Source organism: Diadema setosum, chromosome 20 (genome assembly GCF_964275005.1).
Source record: "Diadema setosum chromosome 20, eeDiaSeto1, whole genome shotgun sequence".
Taxonomy (NCBI): Eukaryota; Metazoa; Echinodermata; class Echinoidea; order Diadematoida; family Diadematidae; genus Diadema; species Diadema setosum.
Window position 1 is genome coordinate 24277921 of NC_092704.1, and position 27282 is coordinate 24305202.

Below are 27282 nucleotides of genomic sequence, written 5' to 3' on the forward strand. Positions count from 1 at the left end.
GAGATATCCATATACTTCCTACTAGAGATCAGTGGCATCAAACGGGTCCTTGGAACAAGTCTAAGCAATTTGCACACCACTTCTGCTCTTGAGTAAAAGTTACCACTGAAGTCTTTCTGCAAAACAGAGTGTAAGGAAGAAAAGAGTGAGGTTACAGAGGGCATGAATGATTGAGTTGAAGATTGGGAGAAGGAAGGGGGGGGGGGGTAGAGGGAGATGGGAGGGGGGGGGGGATGGGGAGTCAGACACTGAATACTTTTGATACTGTGGTCTTCCATCATGACACATTTGGTCATGCCTGGGTCATATCTTGGCCAAACTTATCCCCATCAACTCCCTGCCAGGACCGAAGTTGACACCATTCAAGACAAATAATGTTAACTGTCACTCTTCAAAATATTGCATACATCAAACAATGCCGAGAATAATGAGCCCACTTCTTGTCTCTTTTCACAAAAGTTTCTGCCGTCAAATTTTCCCCCGGCAGTACCATCACAAATCTCATTCTCCACTCTTTGCATCTCTTTATATGTAACTTTACACCTACAAATTCCTTTTTCTTTTTTTACAAGTCTCTTTCTGCTGCATCGTCCGAGTCTAAACTTGCACGTTTCTATTCTTCACATATATGTTTCTACATCTGTTCTAGCAATTCATATACATCTTGTCTCTCTGTTGTGCTTTTGGTGTTTCCATATTTTTCTGAATTTTACTTTCTCTGTTGATCAGTTATCTCATTCTCCACTGATCCTCACAGTTCAGTTGGGTCATATCAAAATTTTTGGATGACAAGTCATCCATCTTTAATACACATCTCTTGTAAAAGGACATTTGGGGCAGTTTGCACAGCGATGAGGGTACTTTAAGATGCATAAGCGGGGTGGGGGCCAGGTCTTACGGCGATTTAAGTAAACCTGTGGTTTCATGCCTTGAGTCCAATTATAGAATCAAGCATGACTTGTCTTGGTGTAAAGTGGAACTATGCATGAATTTGATGAAGAAACTGGGTAATCAGTTAAAAAAACAAAAAACAAAATTACCATGCCAGAAACAACCCCTAAGAAGTTATTTCAGCCCTGTTGAGTATCCAGGGTGCACACTTGTCCTCTTTTGATGTTGTCTTTTGAAGACTTAACCCCACTGTTTACTTGAACAGGACGTGCTGTGCACAAAATCCATTGTAAATTGATATAATTATTATATATTGCCTGGAGCTAACTTCCTTGGAATATTTCTGACATGGTAGTATAATGCCTGGTTCTTAATCCCATCAACTTGTGCTAGAGAGGCTGTGGAGAACATCAATCTATCTATGTTATTCTCAAATTGGAGTTTCAGCTAGCTGCACTCTAGAAAATTGAGAAATATGACCCCAGGAGAAATATGCACAATGAACACCTAGCAATAGAAGACAAAGTACAAGGACTGAAATCTAAAGCGATTACTTGCCATCATACATATGAATGAAATCGCGACAACACTTATGAAAATACCACGAAGGTCACAGCAGCAACACACTGGAGATGTTGCAAGGATGACTGAAAATAGCACATGTAATCAGGAGAAATATTTCGCTTTAAATATGACAAGAACGCAAATATGATATATAAACCTGTAATCTGTGCTCTATTTGTGTGTGCGCTCACAGCATTTTTACCCTATCCTCTTGGCAACTGATTGATATGAACATTCACAACATGCAGCTTGCCATATATTGGAGTATAGAGTGACTGCTTACAAAATCCTTTCAGTTTCACTTGAAAAGGTGTATATGTAAAATGCTCACTTCAGCATGCCTCACAAGAATAGGCCTATTGTCCTGTGCCACAGACTAAGAAAAAAAAAAAGCCATGCACAGTCAAGCAACGTCTGCTCGCATAATGCTGATGACTATTGGTATGTAGATATTCCAAGTTTGGTGACGTACGTAGGTCGGGATCGATGCATGCATCTACCACAAACTTCACGAATGCCACAGCGTAAACCAACACTTCACTTTGTGGGTTTCTCTGTATCTCAATGACGTCCGCTGGCTTGCTTAACCCTCCCACTCAAATCAAGGTACAAAAATTCTGTTGGTTTGACACAACAAAATCGAGACTAGTGAGGCAGCGAAGAGCAACATTTCATTGTGCAATAGTGGGGGATTTCTATAGTGGGGTTTGTCTTTTACAAATGCAGATTTTTAGATATTATGGTGAACATCATATTTAATAGGAAAGTGGCATTTTCAGGGTAGTCTTCGCTTTCTCACACAAACCTGGATATTGAGAGTCACTCATGTTTCTCCAGGGCCTCCATACACTAAACATTCTCAATGACTTGTGTGCACAATTAGAAGCAAATGCACAGCCAATGACCGATGTACATTTCCTGCAAGACAGGCATTGGTCCTCATCACAAGTCAACATCTGCTCTACACACCAGCCCACTTTGGTCACAGATTATATCCAGTTCATGCAAGTATGCTCTACTTGTAGATGGTGGGGGGGGGGGGGGGGGGAAGAATTTTTCGTCTAAATATATATTTCGGCAGTCTCAAGACATCTTGAACATCTTCTTTGCCAATGCGATGCTGAATCTCCGGACGTAACCTGGTGGTAATCACATCTCTCCTGGTGAGTCCAGATGTGTGGAGATGAAGAGCAATGCCGACATGCAAAACTAGTACTCGAAGAGTAAAGAGCGCCCTCTCTGGTTGGCTATACTCTTGGTGAGCCCTGTGATGAGGACGCACTACTCTTTCTGCTAGGTACTCCTTTAAAGGTGAAAAGAAAGAGTAAGTAGAAAATTAACGGGGCAAGGGCATCTTCTGGACGATATCAAGAGTAGGCAGGACTGGCTGTGCAAGATATCATTTCATTACTTACCAACTGACCACCGAAGCAAAAAAATATGGAGAGTTCAAATTGACCCTATATCTGGCTCCTGAGCTGTATATTTACATGAAATTCTATTTTCTCTTCATCTCTTTAGCAATACTATTACAGGCAACTACCGTTATAACGAAGTCCTCAAGAACCAGTATAGTCCTCAAGAACCAGTATCCTTGAATTCTTTTGTTATATTGAAATTTTGTTATGGTGAAACAGTAAAGTAGCAAAGAGATATATATGATAATGAGGGGACCTGAATTTTTACTTCACTGTAGCGAGAATTTCATTATAACCCTATTCGTTACAATGGGAATGCAATGTACTACTACAAATATGTAGCACAAACAAGAAAAACCATGCCTTGTTTAGTGAAGGGAACAGAGTCTTCTCATACAGCTCAATGCAACTAGGAGAAATACATCTGATCTTTTTTTTTTTATTTCTTATACTGACTGCTTGCTACATCTGATCACCATGGCAACACTCACCTGCAGGTTTGAGAACCAGCCTATTGAGGATGTCTGACAGTGAGATGATGCCTACCACGTGGTTCTCGTCGTCAACGACAACCAGTCTGTGAACCTGTTGCATACAAGTAAGAGGAGTCAAGACAGTGCAGTGTGGTCAGAAAAGCGGCGAAATCATCAAATAATCACTATGTGACTACACTCATTTCACAATTTACATCCAGTGCAGTACATAAAAAATTAAAGCTCCCCAAGGAAATTGAGCATCACATGTTAAAAGTGAAAAAAAAAATCCCCCAAAAATCAATAAAGAGAAGAAAACACAACTAAGTTTGCATAAAAAAGAATTCCATCAATCAATTTTACTACACAATGAGCAAATTCTTTCCTGAAAAAAATGAGAATGCTCCAAAGAAAACTTGGCAAACATGCATTAACAAAATGTACGTCAAAATTTTGACCACATCTCTGCCAACCATGACATTTAATATTCTTTTGAGCCTAGCAGAATGACCCTACCAAACAAGACACACAGTCTGCTGTGGCATGAAGAAAAAAACACATATGCCATAAATATCTGAAAACTATTTCCTACACTGCACAGAGCTTACTGCTGTGAAAGACATGAGTCTTTTCTGCTCTAGCCTCACAGATATTCAAGAAAGATAGAATGATGAGAGAATTACAAATCCACATTGCAAGTGCAAGGACACAGACAGAAAATTATCCTAAGTAGAACTGAAGATAGCGAAGAAATGACAAAATAAAACAAAACGCAAAGGCAACACACACACACACAAACAAATAAAGTGTCTGTCACCCCTAGAATAAAGAACTTCTATTAATGCAGACAGGTATGAACAACAGTTATTAAAGTAGAATTGAACACCTGAATATATGAAAGACCACAGTCCATTCAATAGAAGTTTGAGGGGGAAAATAGGCAACATCCTAATATTTCATATTTTTCAGTAACAGGAATGTTATGTCTACCAATTCAAATGTGAAACGATTATCTTCATTTGCACTACTTCCCAAGGGTGTCTCCAGAGATGATGGCAAAATTTGGACTTGAGCTCTTCCTACATTCTAGTATTCAATTGAAGGAGATGTGCAAAGGGCGACCAGAAAAAAAAAACAAGGAAACAAACCAAACCAAACCAAACCAAACAATGTACACAAGCAGGAAGAAAATGTGATATCAAGGGGGAGACAAATTTGTCACCTCCACTCCTCCCCCTCCCCCACCCCACACCCCCCCCCCCCACAGTCCCCAGAGGAGATGGGTGGTGTCTTTCCAACCCACCCCAGCCTTGATGATCCGCTCCATGATGGTCTCCAGTGTCTCGCTCTCCTTACACGTGCTGACACCCTCAAAGTACGTCTGGCGGAACTGGAGGGCCTGCTGGATGGTGATGTCCAAGTTGTTGTAGGTCTTCTCTGCAGCAAGATTCTACAGATGAAAAAAAAAATGACAATAAAAACTGGAGTAGACTCTTGGGTTTTGACAAACATACGGCAAAACTAGCAAAAGCAGCCGGAGAATATGAAACATAACTCTGGATTGAACAGGGTTATGCAGAGAGAGAGAGGAATGCCTAAAATGAAATAGTGATCATCATCCTCTTCACTCTCATCTTTGTCCTCCTCCTCCTCCTCCTCCACATCCTCATCATAATATCATATTCTTACTTACCCTGGGTAGACCCATTAGAGTATGCATTGTCCTTCTATAAAAGTCTTGTCATTATTATTACTCTATAGCATGCCAGGTAGTCATTTACATAACTGGCTAAACACGACTTTGTGAAGTTACCAAAGCATCTTGTCCACAAACTAGTGCAGTGAGCAGGAATCAATCTTGGTACCTTCTGTTACAAAGATTAAAGAGCCTTCATCGACGCATTGCATGGTTTGCATTGACGGTAGTTATGAAAATTGAGGTTAAGCCTATTAAAGTAAAGAGTCATTAAAAAAAAAAAGATCACAAGCAATCTGTCATTTGAATCCATATGGGTTAACATAGTTTCTGGATGATTTTTCTGGATGTATCTAATTCAAAAATTAATCCAGCTCTACTAGGAAGGCATCTTTCAGCCCTTCCCCACCCCTACTCCACCAAAAATAGGGAAGAAACTATCTATAATTCATCATGGATGACTACAGAGAGACACACAGACACTGACAAAGACAAAGACAGAAAAAAAAAAAAACATAAACACACAAGCACAACTAATTAAGGCAATACTCACGATGACATCAAACTTGGCATAGATGTCAACAATCTTGTTGTTTTCATCCACGATGGGCAGAGCGGAGACCCGCTTTGTGATGAACATGTTGAGAGCTTTGATCAGGGGTGTGTCTGGCCGTGCCTAGTATTAGGAGTCAAAGAGTTAAAAAGAGACTTGTAAGTATGACTGCCTTAAAACAAGCTTTCATAAGAGAATGCATTGATTTCACCACTAAAACCATTTGAGCAAGTGACTAATTTTTTTTCAGAGTCTTCAGTAAAATCATTGAATACTCAACCAACAAGAATATCAACATGTGTTATTGCCTTTTTAAGAGTGTAACAATGCCCCAGCATAATCTTTTTAATCTCTTCCAGTGTATCGAACTGTGCAATAGCTTTACATTTTTATTACTCAGCTTTCACGATTCCTGCTTTTGTTTCATTGTATATGTTACCAGGAGCCATCCAAATATTGTACATCAAACTGTGTGAAGAAAACTACCAAAGAAAATGGGTTGTTAGGACCTCTTCAATGTTGTATTACCGTCAAACTTTGGAATCAATTATAAAGGTTAAAGACAACTCCATCAAAGCATTGCATATTGACAATGATAATTTCATACATCTTCTGTCTAAGTTGTTTTTTCTGGAGCTATAGAATACAAAGAGATCTTTCATCAATAATGACGATGGTCTCAGTCCATCAGACTGCTACTCACCGTTGCGATGTTGTTGTAGGTGCCGATCTTGAGTTCTTTCAGGGTCTTCTTGAGGAACGAGGGACTCTTGATCTCATTTTTCTGCTTTACATGAGGTAACACAGGTTGGGGGAAGAAGGAAGAGAAGGAGAGACGAGTTGGACAGAAGTCGCATTGGACGCACCAGAAGCAATCATGAAATAAAGATTGGGCATAAACAGAGCTGCAGACATCTGCAGGTCAAAAACATACTGATGATATAGAAAACATAGTTTGAAGGCAAAAATCATATACAGGTGATTCCCGTTATAGCGAAGTCCTCGTGACCAGCAGTTTTCTTCCTTTATATCAAATTTTGTTACAACAACAGAACTAATATAGAATTCTGAAGATAAGTAGAAATAATTTTGACTCCTGAATTTTCACTTTGGTGAAATGAAATTTCGTTATAACTATCTGTCATAATGGGAGAGTACTTAACATTACTTTAAAAGTAAGAAAATCACACAAAGCAAGCAATGATATAGAATATCAACCTCTTTTTGTCTAATCTAAAACATACTTTTGTATATTCAATGAAGAAACATAAACAAATCATCAAAACATACTAGACAGCAGCACTGCATAAGTTGCACAGAACACACAACAAAAGCCTACATGAATAAAAGGTTGCTGGAGTTTGTAAGAAAAAAAAAAACATCAACGACCCAAACAAACCCATCAAATAAAATAAAACTAAAATAAGATCTGATTTCTTGTGTCCCTGGAAGCATACATATAGAAATGAAATACACAAACGAACCAGTAATGCCAGGAATTTGAGAATTCTCTTGTGCGTCAGGATGTAGATGACATTCCCCGTTGCCTGATCGATGACCGGTAACCTGTGGATCTTTTGCTGGATGAGCATCCGCACTGCTTCAAACAAACTGTGAGAGGGAGGCATTTATAAAGGTAGGTTGATGTCATTTTCAAACTCCTTTCACTGTACATGAACAGTCACAAATATAAATTGATATGGACTTCATTTAAAAACACTGCTCATTTAATGATCATTTGATATAAACAAAGATTCTTTTCTTATAAACAAAATAAATACTGGTCACATCTGCATTGCTAAGAAAAGTTTCCAGATAAAGTTATTGTAAACAGTTGGGGTCATTGAAGAAAACCATCATAAAAGGTTGTTGTACATGATGAATATGCACAAGGAATAGACTGCATAAATATTCGTAACCAATATGTTCTTTGACACACTTTTTTTTTTTTCACAGTATAATACTTCCACATATGTACAATAGCAATCAACCATGACAGCTCTCTCATAGTTGCTCATCTATGAAAAAAAAAAAAAAAACCAATCTGTATTTGTACTTGATCTGGTTGAAATTTGCTTTGTCAACTTCAACCTTGAATAACTCTACTATTCCCCTCCAAATTGATACTCCCTCAGTATTCTGGCTCTCAGGTATATATGTTTGTTTTGCATGTGTGTGGATGACAATATCACTGGAAAGTAAGGCAAAGTTACACATTTCAAATTGGACTTCCTTAACTTGCCCATCATATACAATGTTGACTGTGTAATCTAATAAGAAAAGAGCGTTGAACTCACCTTTGGTCTGGATCAATCCACACAAGGGGTCTTGCCTTCTCTTTAAGGACCTCTGCAACACAAATAATAGGACACAAACATTAAACATGGTTTGAATCTTACAACAAGCCACTGATTGTTATCCATGCAATTTTGTGCTTGTCACAATAATTGCTAGCACAGCAACTAATGAACACTAGTACACCATGCATTGGAATTTTCCTCTCCTACTTTTTCCCCTTTACATTCTGTTATTCTTTGCGTTCTGTCCCCTCCATTCTCTTCTTATCCCTTCTCTTCCTCCTCATCCTCCTCCTTTACTTTTCCACTCCCTTTTTGCACTTATCACCCTTTTCCTCCTTCTTTTCTATCCACTCTTTTCTCCTCGAATTTGGGCCTAACTGCCATGCAGCTTACTTGGACTTAATGTTCAAATTATACATGTTTCCTCTTAAAGGGATCGTATAGTTTTGGTTGAGACCTAACTTCAGGTTTCTAACATTTTTTTTGTGTGTGTGTGAGATAAGGACAAATTTCTTATGAAACATGAAAGAGCATGTAATTCCAAGAGGGATTCAACGTTTATTTGATGAAAATTGGTTTTGAAATGGCTGAGATATCCAAAATAGAGCAATCCTAATAAAGTGTGGGACCCACCTTTTATTAGGATCACTTTGTTTTACTTTGTTTTTGGATGTTTCAGTCATTTCAAACCGGATTTTCATCAAATAAACTGAATTCCTCTAAAAATGGTATGCTCTGTACTACATGTATTTCATAAGTGTTTTCTTGGTATCTCCAAAAAAGTTAAAAGCCCAATTCTCATCTCCACCAATACTGTACCATCCCTTTTAAGCAGTATTTTGCTCATTATCACTGTCAAGGAAATAAAAATAAGTCAGACAATTAGCCCAGTAGATGTTCAAATTACTGTATACGCCATATATTTCGCGAGTCTAAATTTTTGCGAATCGGAACTTCCCGACAATTTCACAAGTGGTTAAATTCGCGATCGTGGAGTCCTGTACTGAATGTAGAAATGTATATGTGTACGTCACATTCATATCGGCATTATAGTTAATATTTTTGTGTGTTTTTAATTTCGTGAAAAGCAGCCGACTCACGAAATTCCCGAAAATAAAAACCTTGCGAAATATTTGGCGTATAGAGTAAGCCTTATCTGCCCTCTGCATCAAGATTTGATGCATATGGCCAAATATTGATGAATGACACCTCACTTTTTATCTCTTTATTTTTTGTAAAAACAAATTCAACTTATCTGGCACTGACTGTGGTTTAGACTTTTCCTATTCACTGTTTGGAGAAATAACAGAGGAAACTTGACTGTGTTTCCCTCTTTGAAAGATAAGCAAGGATATTGGCAAAATACACTCAATTTATCAATAAAAACACAAGTGTCGAAAATCTCACCCCGCCACGTGGCAATCTTGTGTTCTTCCAGCTCGTCCATTTTCACCTGTGTCAACAACACAAGGAAAGAAATTTTTGAAAATTTACAGGCGTGTGAAACCAGCTTTAGTCCCCAAGTGACTACATGTGTTTGAATAAAACATTTCAGGTCACATGTGCTGCAACAGGTACTGTTTTTTTCTCTCCTTATTTGGGCAATCTGCAATATACAGTGTACATCTAATTCACACAAAAGCCCCTGTGGCTCAGTGGACAAGATCATGGACTGTGAATCACAAGGTCGCTGGTTCAAATCCCCTGGCTGCAGCGATTGTGTCCCTCTGCAAGACGCTTGGCTAATCCTTCGGAAGGGATAAGCCATTTGTCTTACAATAATAATATGCTTGTAAGCATGTGAGTGCCTCCTTAGTGGTTAGGTCAAACAAATTCAAACACACATTTTATACTCAGTCCCATCCAGGGTGCTACGTAATTTTATTTTACTACTTGCCCGGTTGGGCAAGCAGATTTTCAAATTTGCTGCAAACCACTTACCTGAAAAGAACGTCCAAAATATAAGGAAAAACACTATCATTTGAATAAACAGAACACATTGATTCGCATGCTTAGACACAATGGAGTAACAAACTCGGTCCGCCATTGCATTGCAATGGGGCTTCTTCACAGAAGTGTTGGAAAGTTGCTGACATGAAAAGTGTGTTGCATCACTAAACAGCTATTATCTTTGGGCTTCTTTGGGTCTTCTGCGTCTTCAGCAGCAAGTCTAATGGCAGCAAGTTCATTGAAAGTTTAAAAAGGTACTGACCCTCATGCATAAGTGGTATTCTATTAATCAAATACTAACAGCTTCACAACCTTCTTACTTTACTCTAATCAAACTATAAAATGTGTATACCCTAGCTGTTGCCTCATAGTCAGCCATGTAGATTCTGCTGAGTGACCTACATCACTCCTTTTATTGCTGCTGATAATATGACTCGGGCAGCATACCAAATTTCGCGAGTACAAAAGTTTAACAGCACTCAGCATGATGACCTTTGCACTGCAATATGTTCAACCATCTTCTATTCACACCCAACCCCCATCGTCACTCTCAAACAGTAATCCTGCCTTGTCATATCACCTATGCTTCAGCGCTCACCGATGATTTATTACCATCAGGTGACCGAATGCGGTACGAATGAGAATCTGCACATCTTTGCATTCGCACATATCATTATGCGCGCGCTGGAGACAACATTTAGGTTTAGCCTGTTCCATAGGAGCCTGGGCTTCCGGGGGCTCTATGAATTCATCCCCGTAGAAGTACCCTGTCAATTCCAGTGACAACATCATTGCAGGCAGGGGGGACCAACCCCGCCAATACTTGTACGTCTGAGCCTTTGTAGCAGGAATAGCCTCAAGTCAAGGCTAATTGAAATAAAAACTCTCTCCTTGCACAGGGGTGGCACAAGCCTGCCGTCACCCTATTTTATAGCCTGCCCATCCATGTGACGTGATGGAGAGCAGTATGATAATGAGAGATCCATCTGGGGATTAATGTGCAGTGATTATATCCAGGGACGAGGTGCTTAATGGGCCTTGAGGGACGACAGTGACAAGAGACAGAAGACAATGACAGAGTGAAGGGGGGGGGGGGGCGGGGGGACGGGGCCAAGCGGGAAGGAGAGTAAGAGAATGATGACACAGAGGATGAGGGGGATGGAGATGGTAAAACATCTTACTAGGAAGACATCGTGAGAAAAGAGGGAGACTTTCATAAAGTTGAACAAAATGAATGGGATTTAAGAAAAGTGGAGAAAATGGCTAGGGCACTAAAAATGATCATCAGATGCATACAATGTATACACAATGGATTCATACATACATACAGACATACATACATAGAGACATACATATATACATACATACATAGAGACATACATACATACATACATACATACATACATGTATACATATACATTACATACAGACATACATACATACAGACATATAGACAGACAGACATACATACATACATACATATGGTACAGACATACAAATCATGAATATTATGCGAGAAAGAGACGGAGACAGAGAGAGAGATATAAAGGAAAGAGGCAACTGACTGGCATTGTTGGTGAACACTTCAAGAGCACACACTTCTACTGCCTAATTTATTCACACTCGTTCTGGCAAAGCCACCTCACTTGAGGATTTTTCTGCGACAGAGGTTGGTTTTGCCGTCTGCGCAAACGTATGTTCACAGATATCTCAGTTTTTTTTAATACATAAATCAACAAATTGTGATCTCCACATGTCCTCTTTCTAATGATCTCTCGAAGCTGTATCTAGGTTGTCACACACATGAAAATAAAATATCAAAATATCAATGTCTTTGTTGCACAAACGATATTGAAGTCAAAAGCAGACACAGGATAGCTGATCCTCACTGTACAGTCAACTATTTGCATGGGAAAATATCTGACAGAACTAGATAATATCTAAGTTTTATTCTCTGCCACCCTACTACGCATCTTCAGCGTATACACTGCTCTTGAAGAAACCCTGCTATAATTATCACCCAAGCACCACCAAGTACCGTATGTACCTCGGGGTCAAGAGGGGTATTGTGGGTATACTATTGTGTCAAAGAATGCAAACACACTGGGTCGAATTGAACAACTCGAGTATCTCTTGGTTTTAGAGTCCAAGCCCTTGAATTATAGGCTGATATACCAGAAGAACTGTAGGCCATACCAGATGAGGTACACACATCGGATGAGCTAGATACTTGTGCTGTCTCACCATACAAGCACACACACACACAAAGAAATATAATACAAATTACTGAATGATTTAGATGGTTTACACGTATATAGTAGCAATATCAAGAAAGGGCAACAAAAACACACATTGTGCATCAGTGCATAGGACTAAGGCTTCTCATTTGTGAGATATACACTGTAAAAAAACATTATTTTCATGTACAGATATTTTTGCGTAAAGATATTTTTGTGTTTAACAGATATTTTACGAATGAGGTCACAGAAATTTTTATGAGATGTTGTTTTTTTTTCGCGATTTGACACCCAGGCCATCGCGAGTGAACAAAGATGCTAGTCCATACCCTAGCACATGGTGATATTTTCCTGTGTTGTTAGATTTATGGCATAACAGTGATTTACTATATTCGCGAAAATCAAACCCTCGTGAAAATAACAGCTTTACAGTAGTTCAAGTACTCTGGTCACAGGTTGTGCCGTTGGCAAGGTACTCTATCCATTATTTGCCTGGTCCAATGGAAGGGAATAAGAGCAGTTGGTCCCATGGTGGCTTATTAGTGAGAACTGAGTTTTTTTTTAATGGCCATGTAAAATAAGTCCAAAGGCAAAATGCAGTTCAAAGACAAACTTACGAGAGGTGATTTGTAGTAGTACTGTAGAATGTTGATGAAGTCTGTGATGGTCAGCATACCTACAAGAAGAAAACAAAAATCAAACAAATGTATTTTTAATACACAGGTAGGTGCATGACTGGTAATCAAGCAAGTATACTCTTTATGCAAATTGTTGAAATTCTTGAAACTGATGAACAAGTTGCCCTACATAGACACAGATAAGCACTGAAGTGATCAGTGTTTTTATAGTAGTAGCCACAACAAACAGAAATCATGGGCATACATACTGTACTATAGCAGGATTCAAACCTGTGACCCCCTGAACTCCGGACAGGCATCTTATACAGTAGATCACTGAGCTTTTGCCCGACAACCAGTGCTGGTTCTAATCCTTATAGCATGCAGCAGGTACTGCATAATTATTCAAATTAATTAAATTATTGAGTCAAAGATCTTTTTTTTTTTTTATTTATTTTCTTTTTTTTTACACTGCAACTGATCAACAAATTGCCCTACATCCCACATCTATGTCTGTTTTTTTTAATCCTTCTGTGTATCTGTGTGCCCTGCTCATTGATCAGTACAAACATCCAAGTACATTGATGCTACTACATATCAGTTTAATATCATCCTTGATGTCACAATGGCCTTCTTACAGGTCTGTGGTATAGATTCACCAAGAGCTGGCTTGCCAATTTCTTATTTTAAGGCCATGTACAGGGAAGATTTGACTACATGCCAATACAATGGCGTGGCAAGTTTACAGTGTAGAGCTAGCGCAGAGGTTAGCAAGACAGTATCTGTGCATGAATTTGAATGTCAAAACTGCAAAAATATGTTGCGTCTCGAAAGATGCAGCAAGCTTTGCTTAGGGATTATGATAGGAATGTATTTCATTCTGCTTCATTTGAGCTGACAGCTCTCCCATACCAGTATGTATTCTACATATTACTGTGAAAGTACGATTTTATATGGCGTGATGAATTTTATACCAAAAATGAAGTATCCATAATTCCTCTTGCTTTTAATTTCACTGCCAATGTATTACTAGCAACATCATATACTCATGGACAAAATGCAGCAAACAGAATAGTCACAAATTTTCTTTTCACACTGTTATAAAAGGGAACAAAACGTGTGCACATTTCTATGCCAGATACTACCAGTGAAATCTAGCTGTATCACAATAGGTGATTTTATCTTTCTTTTGCATCTACTTATATAAAATATAAAAGGTAAGAGTCATAGAACACATCACAGGAAAGACTGATTTACAAAAAAACCTACAGGTGTCAACCAACTTCATAATTTCCCTGATCTACAAGATAATGAATCTGTACAAGTGGGATGCGAAAATGGGTGGGAAGCAGTACAAATTTAGTTATTAGTATCAGGCATTAGAAATGGAGAGAAACCCAGGAGGACACACATTAATTCACCTGGAGGGAAAACAAAATTATCTAACCTTTTCACGAGGAGACTCTGAAATATTCCACAAAATTTGTATCTCACCAAGCAGGTTCTAATAGGCAACAATTCAAAATACATGTTCCATCTCCCACAAAAAATTTTATGCTCCCAGCATCCCTTTATATTGCAGACATGTTCAGGCAAGTCGCCCACTTGCATACTAATAGACCTCTCTGTAGACATGATATTCCAACCGTATGCATGCCTGTACACTATTGAACAGTTATGACCAACAACCAATCACTTTGCCTGAGGCTCACCTGACCATGTATTGCATGCAAACTGGATTGCAAGTACTAACATTTGCTTACAAGGAGCAGAAGACTTTAAGTTACCAGGTCAACGGGGTATAATATCTATAGATGCAAATGCACTGATGAATTTAGTCTATTTCTCTTTTATTCCATCTTTGCCACTCACCCACCCTGTGTTCAAAGGGATGGTATAGTTTTGGCGAGACGGGGCTTCAGATTTCCAACTTTCTTGTGAGATGACATGAAAACTCTTAATATGAAATGTAAAAGAGCATACAATTTTACAAGGAATTCAAAGTTGTTTTTGTTTGACTGAAAATTGGCTTTGAAATGGCTGATAAATCCATAAACAAAGAGGTCCTGATAAAAGGCAAGACCCACCTTTTATTAGGATCACTTTGTTTTACTTTGTCTGGATATTTCAACCATTTCAAAACTGATGATCATCAAAAATAAACTTTGAATTCCTCTTAGAATTGTATACTCTTTATTATTTCATAAATGGTCTCTGATTATCTCACAAAAAGTTAAAATCTAAACCCCCATCTCAACCAAAACTAACCATCCCTATGAATTGCAATGAAAAAAAGTTTGAAGACATTTCTCTTTAGAAATTATGCAAAAATGAGCAATCCAGTCAGCTAGGGTACTACAATTTATATTTTACCTTGTAAGCCTAGAGGATGCTTACACATATTTATTTTCTTTTTTACTTTTTGTATTCTAACAATGTTTGCGGACACTTCAGACATGACCGGTTGGAAACGTTGCACGTCGGAATTCATGAAATCTGCATATAAAATGTGTCCCTTCACGGAGCAAAGCAGGGGCAATGCATCAGCAAAGGAAATTTATGCCCTTTCGTGACTTATAATCATGCTCTTTGGTTGTGACTGCACGATTCTACATCAACAGGAATAGGAAAGTCAATTGGGACAGCTTTCTAAATGAGGCATCAGTTTATTGATGCCCTCCTCCTACATCACTGTTGCCATGGTTACTGGTTCCTCATGGTGTGGTCCATCACATAAACATCAAGTGAACAGATTTTAACCCATTGAGGTCGGACTGATTTTGCTACGACACGCATTTCCCATAGACACCTGTCCGAGTATACTTGGAACTAGTTTTCAACGGGTTAAAGAGACAACGGGTTCTGCATAGTAGTTTTTAGACATTAAGAATGATGTTTAACATTGTTGAGGCTTAATTACAACAACAAAAAAAAAATCTGATCTCTGTTGACTGAGCTTCAAAATAATTTAATTAAAAACACTCCAGCATACAGCGTTTTGAGAATTATGCTCTCGCTATCAAGAGAACTATGAACAAATACAGTGTATCACTATGCTAATAAGAACGTATAGGAAGGCAAGTTATACAGTTTTTAGTTTTAGCTTGTTATATATTGGTTTATATTACAAAGCTCTTATACATTACTTGATTAAAACAAATCTAATTTTGTGCTGCTTGAAAACTTGATTTTCTCAACAATCAGAAAGCTTGCCTCTGCCTCTATAAAGTCATCTATATCAACAAACCGAGCTCCAAAAATATTGAAATATAATTCATCTAAGGCACAACTAGTGAATTTAAAAGCTTTGAACTTTTTAAATGGGAGGCTAGGGTGGGAACTCACTTGTGGGAACACATTACTAAACATCACAGAGTTGTTGCTATGATGGACAAGCCTTTGACAGGGCCAAGGCAGGTTTCAATGTAGCCATGGATAATCTGTAAATGAAGCATGCATGAAATTTGAGCACATACACGTACAGGAGCTTGTCCCAGTGCTGATGATCAGGACACACTTACCCACAAAATCCTGTTTTGTGCTGTCCCATAGTGGAGCTGCCCTTACGCCATTGTAGACCAGAGCGTAGAAAGCCTTCTTGACCTGTGGTGTTAGAATTACAGCAGAGAAGAAAAACTATCTTCTTTTAAACAGATCAGAAAACCAGCACAAATCATGCTCATTTGGTGGTAGCCCTTACAAACCACTATCAAGGTGCTGAATTGAAGCATGTTCATAGTTAACCCGTTGAGGACGGTTTGATTTTGCTACAACACGCATGTCCCATAGACACTTGCCCGAGTATACTCGGGACTCGTCCTCAACGGGTTAATTGAAAAAATAACTTTGCAGCCCCATCATATTCAAGATCAATATACAAATTGTAGATATGATGCAACATTCATCTAACAATTCATATTTCAAATCCATGAAAACTCAAATTGATTCATAAAATATCACCCCAATGCTAAAACATGGACACACATTAGAATCATATGGAGCTGGAATATGAGAGAATTTAACATCAAGCCTGTGAAATGTTGAACTTTAACCTGTTGAGGGCAGGCTGATTTTGCTACAACATGCACTTCCCAAAGACCCCTGCCCGAGTATACTCGGGACTCGTCCTCAACGGGTTAACACACTACAAGATGAAGTGTAACGAGTTTAGCAACTATTAGTAAGGACAAACTCTCAAACTAGATGTATCACATTGTGTTATGAGATCTAACTGCAGTGATATGTTAAATTGATTTTTTTTTTTAATGTCTTTCTTTTTTCCATGAAATTGACATACTGGATCACTTAAAGCCTCACTCAAGACTCATATTTTTTCACCAGGCATTCAATTGCTAACTCTCTCACAAGAGTCTGTGCCTTTGAATGCTTCTACAACAGATATATACAGTATGGTGCTATACAAATGCTGTCGATCACTATTAGCATCATGTCACAAGTATGTTGTAAGTCTTACCGCTATACAGCCATACAGTGACTATAATAACATACATGCTTTTATCTTTTAGTATGGTGACTTCTGTAATTTGATTGGTCAATAAGCCATGCAATATTTCCAATATTTTATGATTGAGGTGCGTGTCCACTGTTGTATCAAAAAAGAAAGAAAGAATAAAAGATGAATAGGAAAATGTTTGCTGATTCCCTCATATTAAATGTAGCTACTTCACTGAATGTGAAATTTCACTAATATGTTGCAATATTGTGCTACTATACAGCAAGAAAGCAAAGTGATATGACATACAAGCTTTATCTTTTAGTGATGGTGAATTCTATAATCTGATTGGTCAATCAACCAGGCAATATTTCCCATATTGATTTTATGAATGAGGTCCTTACCCCTGTTGTATTGAAAAAGAAAGAAAAAAAAATAGAGAGAGAAGTACAATTGTATGTTGGATGATATAAGGATTCCCCCACATAAAATGTAGCTACTTCGCTGAAAATGAAATGTCACCGGTATGTTGCAATCCTTATTGCTGTACGGCTAGAAAGCGGCGTGACGTCACATACCAACAGCTTGAGATCGAAGACGACAAGCTTGGAGCTGGTTGGGATGATCTCGTAGCACTTGTGATTCTTCATGAATCGCACGAAGGTCATGTCCTCTTCCTCTGTGGTTGCCATGGAAACAAGGATAGAAATTGCATCAGCACCTTCTGCAGCCTACAGACCGCGAAGATCAATGGTCTTTGATAGTGTCTTTTCTTTTTATCCCCAAGAGAAAAGAACCGAAAACAAATCCATAAAATGTTCTTACGTGCCTGGCACAAGTCTCAGAGGTGAGTGACTGATGACTGTTTGTTACTAATCGCCTGAATTCTCTGCAATAATTGGTCATTATTCCCACTTTTTCCCTACAGAGCAGCAAGAAACCCACACATATGATAAACACTAAATCCTTTCCATAGACTATTAGGGCACACAATGCATACACACACCAAAAAAAAAAAAAAAAATGATGAGTGTGACATATGTGGTGCTTCATGCCTTTGAAGGTATAAACTCAGTGCAGAGAGCATGCTCAACACCACTAGATCAAACCATTTATATGGGTATTACAGACATGATTGTCTCAATACAAAAATGATAATTTTCAATGCATCATGTATCTGCTAACAAACGTAGAATTATACTACTACACCAGAATATACCAAGCCTTTGAATTGCTAAAGTTATAACTGATTTTTTACATTGGCAAACACCTTTTGGAAGATCGCAGTCCCTATTTTTTTCTCTCAAATTGACATTTTATCCTTATTTCAGATTTCTTTCTGGTTTCATGTGCATTTAATGAATTTCAGCACTTCCATCTAAATTTCTTTAAAAAAAAATTTCATAGTTGACAAATCAATGAGGACATGATTACTCTTAGAGCAAAACTACCCTGGCAGGACTTTAAGGCCCAAATTCACGAAGGTGGTACAATCTTGTCCATGGTTTAAACCATGGACAAAGACCATGGAGCGCCAAATGTCGCATGGCCTGTTTCATTACAAAATCAGTCATTTCGTCAACAAAATGAAGATTTTGTTGACAAAATGATATCGTTAACGAAATGGTCATTTTGTCGACAAAATGATAATATCGTGAACGAAATGGTCATTTCGTCGACAAAATGACAGATTTCGTAACGAAATATTCTCTTGTGACATTTGGCGCTCCATGGTCTTTGTCTGTGGTTTAAATCACGGACAAGATTGTACCACCTTCGTGAATTCGGGTCAATCTGTCTAAATAATGGACAGAGAAACTGCAGCCCCCTTGGGTACATGTACAAAATATTGTGTGCAAAGTTTGGCCAAAGCCCACTGCAAAGAACAAACTTTTGCCACTTTTTGTTTTATTTTAAAATGACTTGCTCTAATGTACTTGATACTAAATCATTTTGTAAGTCTATTTGTTCTCTTTATTTGATAAGGATCAAGTAATGACATCAATTTCAGAGGCCGAACAAGCTCACTTAAAAAGTATGTCCAGCTCTTCACTAGTTTCCCCTAATCTCACAGATGTTATGCGTATCTGGATTCATGCAAATTATGTTTTCATAGCATGGCAACAGTATATTTATTCAAAGTTTCTTTTCCCTATTATTAATTCAGTGATTATAAGAAAAGTACTATTATCAATAAATTATGTAATTATGTGCAATATGTCATGACAGTACTGGATTGGCAATGGACTCGTTATCAACAACTGCTAAAATTTTGCCGCTATAATAGCCCTGTGTCAATGTACATAGTAAGAACATGAGACGGCCCTACACAACACCATAACACAGGTATGACGAGGCCCTAAGTTACGGCATGCCACATTATCATATGTGCAGTTTTATGTGACACTGCTTCACACCTAAACACACAAAGCTGACATTGACAGAGTTAACAAAACAACAACAAACAACATAATGGTGCTACCAACACACCAGGCTAGCACAAGGAATTTTTGGATACTAGTACATGGGATGATGACAAACATGCAATTAGTTATAAAGGGAGGGGAGGGGGTAGGTGGGGGTAATGTCAAGGTGTCTATTGTGGAGTGACACTACAGGGCAGGGTCAACAGCACAAATGAATTTCATGCTTAAACATTACAACACCGACGAAACAGCATGTAAAAATGTCTGCAGCTTTAATAGAGTACTACATTGTATTTTGGTAACAATACACCCCTCTGGGCTAATCTGATATTCTGACCACCTGACATACTTTTGTCTTGATTTATTGGGCTTTTTATCATTACAGTTGATTATCAACAGGAATTGCATTATTACAAGCAACAATATTTTTGATATTTTTACAAATAATGTGGATCTTTTTACTTCAATACAACTGTACTACAATCAGGAAAGCTACATGTATATTATGACTGATATCAATTATAGATATGACAGCATCGTCAGGATGTGGTTTAGAAAGCTAGTCCAGAAAGTGCTAAGTGCATCCTGTTCGACCTCTTAATTTTCACCATGCTACATCTGAAGTACATACACTCTCTGAATTTCATTTAATCTATTTCGACTGCTTGGGGCAGCTTCTAGTCATAAAAAACAGCAAAAAAACACAAATTTTCTTTTTTATGTGCTTCACTTATTGCTTGCTTGTTTTGTTTTGTTTTGTTTTTGTTTTTGTTTTTGTTTTTGTTTTGTTTTTTGGGGGGTGGGGTGTTAGCTGATGTTTTTTTACCCTTTGGTCCATTCTATTCTTCCTCCCTAACCTTTCAGACATCACTTTTCGGCACTCATGATTTCTTTGCTGTGGGAATTTGTGATATCGCAATAGTGGAATGATAAAAATAGAAAAGAAAATATAAAGACAGCTCTCTGGAAATTTCATTTTTATGAAAAGTACTTATTAGATTTACTAGACCTTAGACTTGTTACTGATATGTGATGTGGGTAATGATATTCTCCGTCTTCAGAGAGAGTTCGGCCACGTGCTCTTTTTATTATGCCAGAAAAATAAAAATTATGAGGAATTTTGTTTATATCACTTTATATTCTTTCCACTGTATTCAACAACTGTTGTACCCTTTTTATCTAGTGATGAAGGCTAATGGAACCACCAAAAATCCTAGAGTAAAATTTCATCAAAAATTTCGAAAAGATTGTCTGAGTATTATTCCTCGAGCATTACTGATGTGTTCTGATATTTTTCCATTTACTCCAGCCACAATGGGGTCTATTTCCCTGCTAGTGTTGTTTTTATTTTTCATTATCTTTCTTTACAGGGTAAGTGGACCTGTTGATGTTATATTTTGACTCTTTACCTGTTAACACAAACCTGCACGATCTTAATAATGCCATGGGTATTTTTATTATGGATGTATCCCTGAAGATTGTCAACCATCAAAACACATGTTTTTTTTTCTTTATTGATAAGATCATTGACATTTGTAAACTGGATGTGTCTGAATTCAATAACTTGATTTTCTGAACATCTATGATGATGATAAAACAAATGAATTGCAAACACAACAAACTAGCAGCATATAAGGAAAGAATTATCAACTGAAAACCAGTAACATATCTGGTTAGTATGTGCCTTCATTCAACGAAGAACATACATGAAAAACGGAATGGTAAAAAATGAATAGATATATACCTCCACCTTTCAAGGTTTGGTAGTCATACCCAAGCAATTATGGAACACTAAGTGTGCTCTGATACATTAGTAGGGTGATTTTTTTTCACTCAAATTGTATCGTCACTACACACGGCTTTCCATACCTTCTCTCAGTAGCTCCATCTCTCCTATTGGATCACTTGTCTTACGAGAGAGCTACACGTTGGTAACGTTGGCAGAAGGGAGAAAAAGGAAAAATGGGCGGGGGGAAGAACAGTTGACAAAAATCATAAATATTAATTGAAAAGATATTGTGAAAAAAAATCATAGAAAGCTGTGAAATCTGATGAATTATCTAAAATGACAACATTAAAAGCGACTGAACAGCTGTGAAAAAAAAATATGTGAGCACATGGATGAAAAACATGGAATGGGAAATTTGGGATTAAGCAACAGATCAACGAGTGAACAAGCAAAAATTGAACGAAAGAAAAAAGAAAAGTTGCGGCATTCAAGAGTGAACGGGTCACGGAACAAAACAAAGAACGTAAATGGGAACAGAAGCCGTTTTGCTGTGACACTGTGCCTGATTGTCAACGCCACTGACCTTTCTTCTTCACATAAGACTCGGAGTATGACCTCTGTAAAGGGAACAAATGCAAATTATCATATCACCATGGTAATCAAATATCAAAAGGAAAAAAAAGGTCTTATCTTGTATCAAATGAACATAAAACAATGATAGGAAAAATAAAACCTGTGTGGAAAAATCAAATAAAATGTGATGAAATAATTGTTCATTTCACTGAATGCAAAAATATGAAAGGCTCAGTAACTATCTCACAAGCTGTTCGTACATGTACACAAATTTGAAGAAATTAAGCAGAGCTGAGTTCACATGAATGGGGCCAGCTTACTAGCATATAAATTCTGAAATTTTGACTCACTTTTGCCTTATTGCCAACGGTTGTTCCTGATAATGGGAAAGCTTGCCTGCATTTGCTTCACTCTGGGTGTGCATTTGTTTTGTCATCTGAATTGTATGACTGCTATATATGCAATACAACCAATCATGACCTTGTATTCATGTCCACTTTGATGTGTGCATACTCTGAGTCATATTGAATGTATTACAAGGTATCGAGAGCTGTCTGATTAACATTTCATGGATATGTGATATCACAGGGTTAGTTGTTTTCAAACCATTTGTTAATTGACGGGGAGACTCATTTCGGCATTTGAAAGCTTTGAAACTCTAAAAGCGGGTTCAGAAATGCAGTATAAACCAAGCCTTGTTTTGCAAGTCTGAAACCCTGTGGCATCCATTTCCCTCCAATCTACATTTTATGTATCAACCAAAAAAATTCCCCGCAACGCTCCCCACCTGCTCGTAACCCATCTCGTATGCAAATCCAGCAGCAATGTCAGTGTCTGGCGCCTCACAAGTGCATTCTGTGCGGCCAACTGGGGTACCTCTATTCCGCCAAGTGCATCTACAGTCTATTTTTCATGTATTCAGTCACGCTCAATCTCGCTGCGGGCCAGAGGGAACGCTGCTACATGTACATGCGTTTCATTGTCCGCCATTTATGCGAAACATTTTCAAGGCTTTTTTAATATCTGTCTGCCCACAGCAATTTATCTCAATAAAACTGCCTGTTCATTTTTCTTCTTTCTCATTTGTAAATGTCAAAGCTCTCCCAGACTTTCAAATCAATGCTAATAGCAGGAAATACCATTGTTTCTTGAACCCTACTTCATCATTTCAGAGATTTTGCATACAATACATGATGACAATCTCAACTTCATTCTGCACACTAATGTGAAGAAATGCGAACAAAAAATAAGCTCAACAAAATCATCCTCTGTTCAAAGGGGTGTACGAGATATCCACAAGATATTCCCTATCATGGTGATTGCATAGAATTATTTCTAGAAGCATGCTGAGTACAAGGAATGCAGTGCTTTTACTTTTTTTTCTTTTTGCCTGGAGTGCCATTCCACAAACCACTCACGTTTGACCTCGTCATACATACCGTCTTGACAATAGGGGAGGGAACTATACTTTATAAAAGGCAATACTGCATATTAGATAGTCTCGGATCCCTGGAATATTGAACAGTACATTGCTCATACTTAAAGGTAGGGAATCCCATTTGCATGCCTTAAATGAAGAGTTGTATAAACACAGTGGTATGTTGAAGAGAATATCATTTTAGAAACTCCCATAAAGTATTGAAAGTGGAAGGTAACATTTAGTACATTTTTATTGACCATTAGATTTTGAATTGAATTCTTTTCGGGGCTCACCGTAAATTCCAGTACATTACTAGGCTACCTTTGCACACCCATGCACTGCATGTGTGTCCATCATGTATATTATGTGAATAAAGTTCATCAAAACTTACAAACATTTCTATACATTCTTGCCACACACTCTATATGTTATTACATCAGCTCTTATACTTTTAGATTTGTGTTTATAGATAAAAAATACAGAAGACTGCAACAAAAAGGCTTAAGTGTGGCTGACACACAGAACTACTGAGTAGTTGAGTTTTGTGCATTATTCAAATTGTAGATAACTGTTGAATTCCAAATTTCTAAGCAGTGGCCTAAACAAGCCCCCTGAGGTTCATATTTAATGTTTTGCTGCATTTTGGGAGTTCTGTAAAAGGTATCCCCTACCTTTAAAGGGATGGTACAGTATTGGTGGAGATGAGAATTGGGCTTTAACTTTTTGCGAGATACCAAGAAAACGCTTACAAAATAGTACAGAGCATACCACTTTAAGAGGAATTCAAAGTTTATTTGATGAAAATTTGGTTTGGCATGACTGAAACATCCAAAAACAAAGTAAAACAAAGCGATCGTATTAAAATATGGGTCCCACACTTATTACAATCGCTCTGTTTTGGATATCTCGGCCATTTCGAAACCAATTTTCATCAAATAAAAACGTTGAATTCCTCATAGACTTACATTTTCTTTCTTATTTCATAAGAGGTTTCTCATTATCTCACCCAAAATCTTAGAAACCTGAAATTATTTCTCAACCAAACCTATACGATCCCTTTAAACAAATGCCGACAACAACTAACTACTGTACAAAGACACCAGAATCAATTCTCCCAATCGCATACTGTATACGCCGAATATTTTGCGAGGTTTTTATTTTTGCGAATTTCGCGAGTCAGTGCTATTAGTGAATTTAAAAGGCACATGTAAATATTAACTCTGATCCAGACATGAATGCGATGAGCAAGCATACATTAATTCGTTCAGTGTTGTACTTGATAATCGCAAATTTAACCACTCGCAAAATTATTGGGAAGTCCTGATTCGCAAAAAATTAAGACTCGCTTAATATATATCTGTAAAAACTTGGGCTATTTCAGGTAATGTGGCGACAATGCTGTGCTAGTGCATGAAAAAGATGGAGCACAAATTCGTTATTTCCAAACTGTCCTAGCTTTGTACAGAGATTTTCTCAGCAATTGTTAGTACATGTTGGGAATTTTAAGTAATATGAAGTTACAAGCTCTGAAAATGCACAGTCTTCTATTGTGACATGACAATGTTTTTTAACCATAAATAAAAGAGAAAAATTAGATGCGATTATTGCAAAGTACGTTCTGCCAGTACCTGCTGCATAGTAACCCTGCATCAACGGAATGGCACAAGTCGACATTGAAAGTGTGACCCCACTTGACTAATGCCTGTTGCGTGTGGGTGCATATGAATGTTCACCTCATTCACTTGCATGTAGCTTGGTCAGAGTATAAACCAAACCACTAGCGACAAAATGTTTACATTTATATGCGATAGAAATGGATGCACATTAACCTTGTCATTAAAAACCAGGGCTGGGATATAATTGCCTATGTATTGGATATTTTATAGAAGAAAACTTAACAATTAAGACCTATATAATATTTTCTGCAAACTAGTGAATATTTTAGAGTACCATATGAATCAGAAAGGGTATACTTCCTCAACCAAGCTTTCCTCTACTCCATAAAACTCCCAAGATTTCTTTTCCTCCGATAACCCATTAAATGTATCTCATCTGTCTCTTTATTTAGCTATCATTCCATGGCCTATCAATCTACTTGATATCTATACGTGCATTGTATACAAGTCTACGGTGTATCTCTCTTTCTCCAATATTAAACATTTTCCATGGGGAAGGATATTTCATGATCATTAACCCGTTGAGGACGTACTGATTTGGCTACAATACTTGTCCTCATCAACAGGTTAAGAGAATCATTCACAAACCCTAACATAAAGTGATACCATTTTCTTTTCTTCCGTGGTATATCTCTTCACTGACATAAGCAGCATTTAGTGAAACTGACTATTAAACAAAAGGCAGTTTAAGAATACTCATATGACCTGCAGTCCCTGCTGCAAATAAAGTAGAAGATTCATATTTCATTTTTGCAATTAATCACCTCGGGCACTCTTACAGGAACCTTGAAAGAGATGATTTCCTTCAATGACAGGACGACAGAAAATCTGACTCGTTACTTGTCTGTGGCTAAATGAAATTTATAATGGTATCTTTTTATGAATTTCATTGGTGTCCAGCTTGAAAAGAAAAAAAAAAATGATATTCAAAATCCACAGGAGCAACAGCAATATGAATACCCATGATAATGAGTGTGCAAATTTTCTCAGCATTTCACTTTATCTATTTTGCTTCTTAAAGGACAAGTTCACCTTCATAAACATAAGGATTGAGAGAATGTAGCAATATTAGTAGAACACATCATTGAAAGTTTGAGGAAAATCGGACAATCTGTTCAAAAGTTATGAATTTTTGAAGTTTTTGTGCAGTAACCGCTGGATGAGAAGACTACTGCAGTGTGTGAATAACTTAGATGTCACATGCGTACAACAATATAAGGAAAATATAAAGAGAATTTCACAAAATGTCATCTTTTGAAAAAAGTACACATTCCCCCGACTCGTTACCGACAAATGTTATGGGTAATATTATTCCCCCTGCCTTTAGAAAGAGGCAAGTCAAGTGCTCTTTTATTATGCGAAAAAAGTGAAAATATGTTGAATTTTCTTTACATTTTCTTTATACTGTTGTACGCATATGACTCACAAGCTGTAGTAGTCTCCTCATCAAGCGGTTCCAACACAAGAATTTTAAAAATTCATAACTTTTGCATCGATTGTCCAATTTTCCTCAAACTTTCACTGATGTGTTCTACTAATATTGTTGCATTCTCTCAATCCTTATGTTTATGAAGGTGAACTTGTCCTTTAAAAAGTTTGTAAACATGAGACTCCACAGATCTGTTTTAAAAGCATGGTCACTCCTTTTGCTGTATCCCAACAGCTGCCAGTGTTCACAGCTTTCTGGATAAGACTAAATTTTAAATGTCGTTTCCAACGTGCAGATTATGGCCTCCAGAATGTTAAAACATGCTGGAGTTCAATAAAGCTGACAGGAGATGACATAAGCAAGATGCCTGTTTGCTGCATAAATGGACTTTGAACATTACTAATCATACATTTTGTGATCTGTTGACAAATACCGAAAGAACAAAAGAATGTTGATCGACCCCTGCACCAAGATTACTCGTGGCATGAATGCTTTCACACTTACTCATATCCGATTATCACCATGGTTTTCAATGTTTTAATTTTGTGAATATTGGTCCATACGCATATAATTCACAAACATAAAAATACTGCAAAGTATACCCCATCTATACAATTTATACAATTTCCATATTTCTAGAGTTAATACGTCAGGAATTATCTCCCCGACTGCAATCACTAAAGCTGTCGTGACAGAGACTAGCCATTTTTCTGAAAACTTATCTCCACACACTCAGTGTTTCATACATAGCTCCTCCTACATAGGGTGCTAAATATGTTGTACATAAGCAATATCAATCTACAAATGCAATGTCAAATAAACAGTTTCTATCAGTACCCTACCATAAAATATATACATGTGACCCACACCCAGATTC

The 27282-nt window shown here is 37.6% G+C and overlaps 1 protein-coding gene across 1 annotated transcript in view; it reads right to left on the bottom strand.

The window, feature by feature from the left end:
* Positions 1 to 1351: 1351 nt before the first annotated feature.
* The window catches only part of LOC140243687 (5'-AMP-activated protein kinase subunit gamma-1-like), a 73922-nt gene continuing 47991 nt past the window's right edge, over positions 1352 to 27282 (bottom strand). The window contains exons 6-17 of the mRNA XM_072323350.1: positions 21891 to 21924; positions 17731 to 17831; positions 16221 to 16302; positions 12700 to 12758; positions 9303 to 9348; positions 7893 to 7944; positions 7080 to 7206; positions 6299 to 6382; positions 5596 to 5718; positions 4650 to 4796; positions 3365 to 3458; positions 1352 to 2758 (exon numbers count right to left, since the gene is read on the bottom strand). Of these exons, the coding sequence (XP_072179451.1) occupies positions 2703 to 2758; positions 3365 to 3458; positions 4650 to 4796; positions 5596 to 5718; positions 6299 to 6382; positions 7080 to 7206; positions 7893 to 7944; positions 9303 to 9348; positions 12700 to 12758; positions 16221 to 16302; positions 17731 to 17831; positions 21891 to 21924 (1005 nt within the window). The 3' untranslated portion in view covers positions 1352 to 2702. The remainder of the gene's footprint in view (positions 2759 to 3364; positions 3459 to 4649; positions 4797 to 5595; positions 5719 to 6298; positions 6383 to 7079; positions 7207 to 7892; positions 7945 to 9302; positions 9349 to 12699; positions 12759 to 16220; positions 16303 to 17730; positions 17832 to 21890; positions 21925 to 27282) is intronic.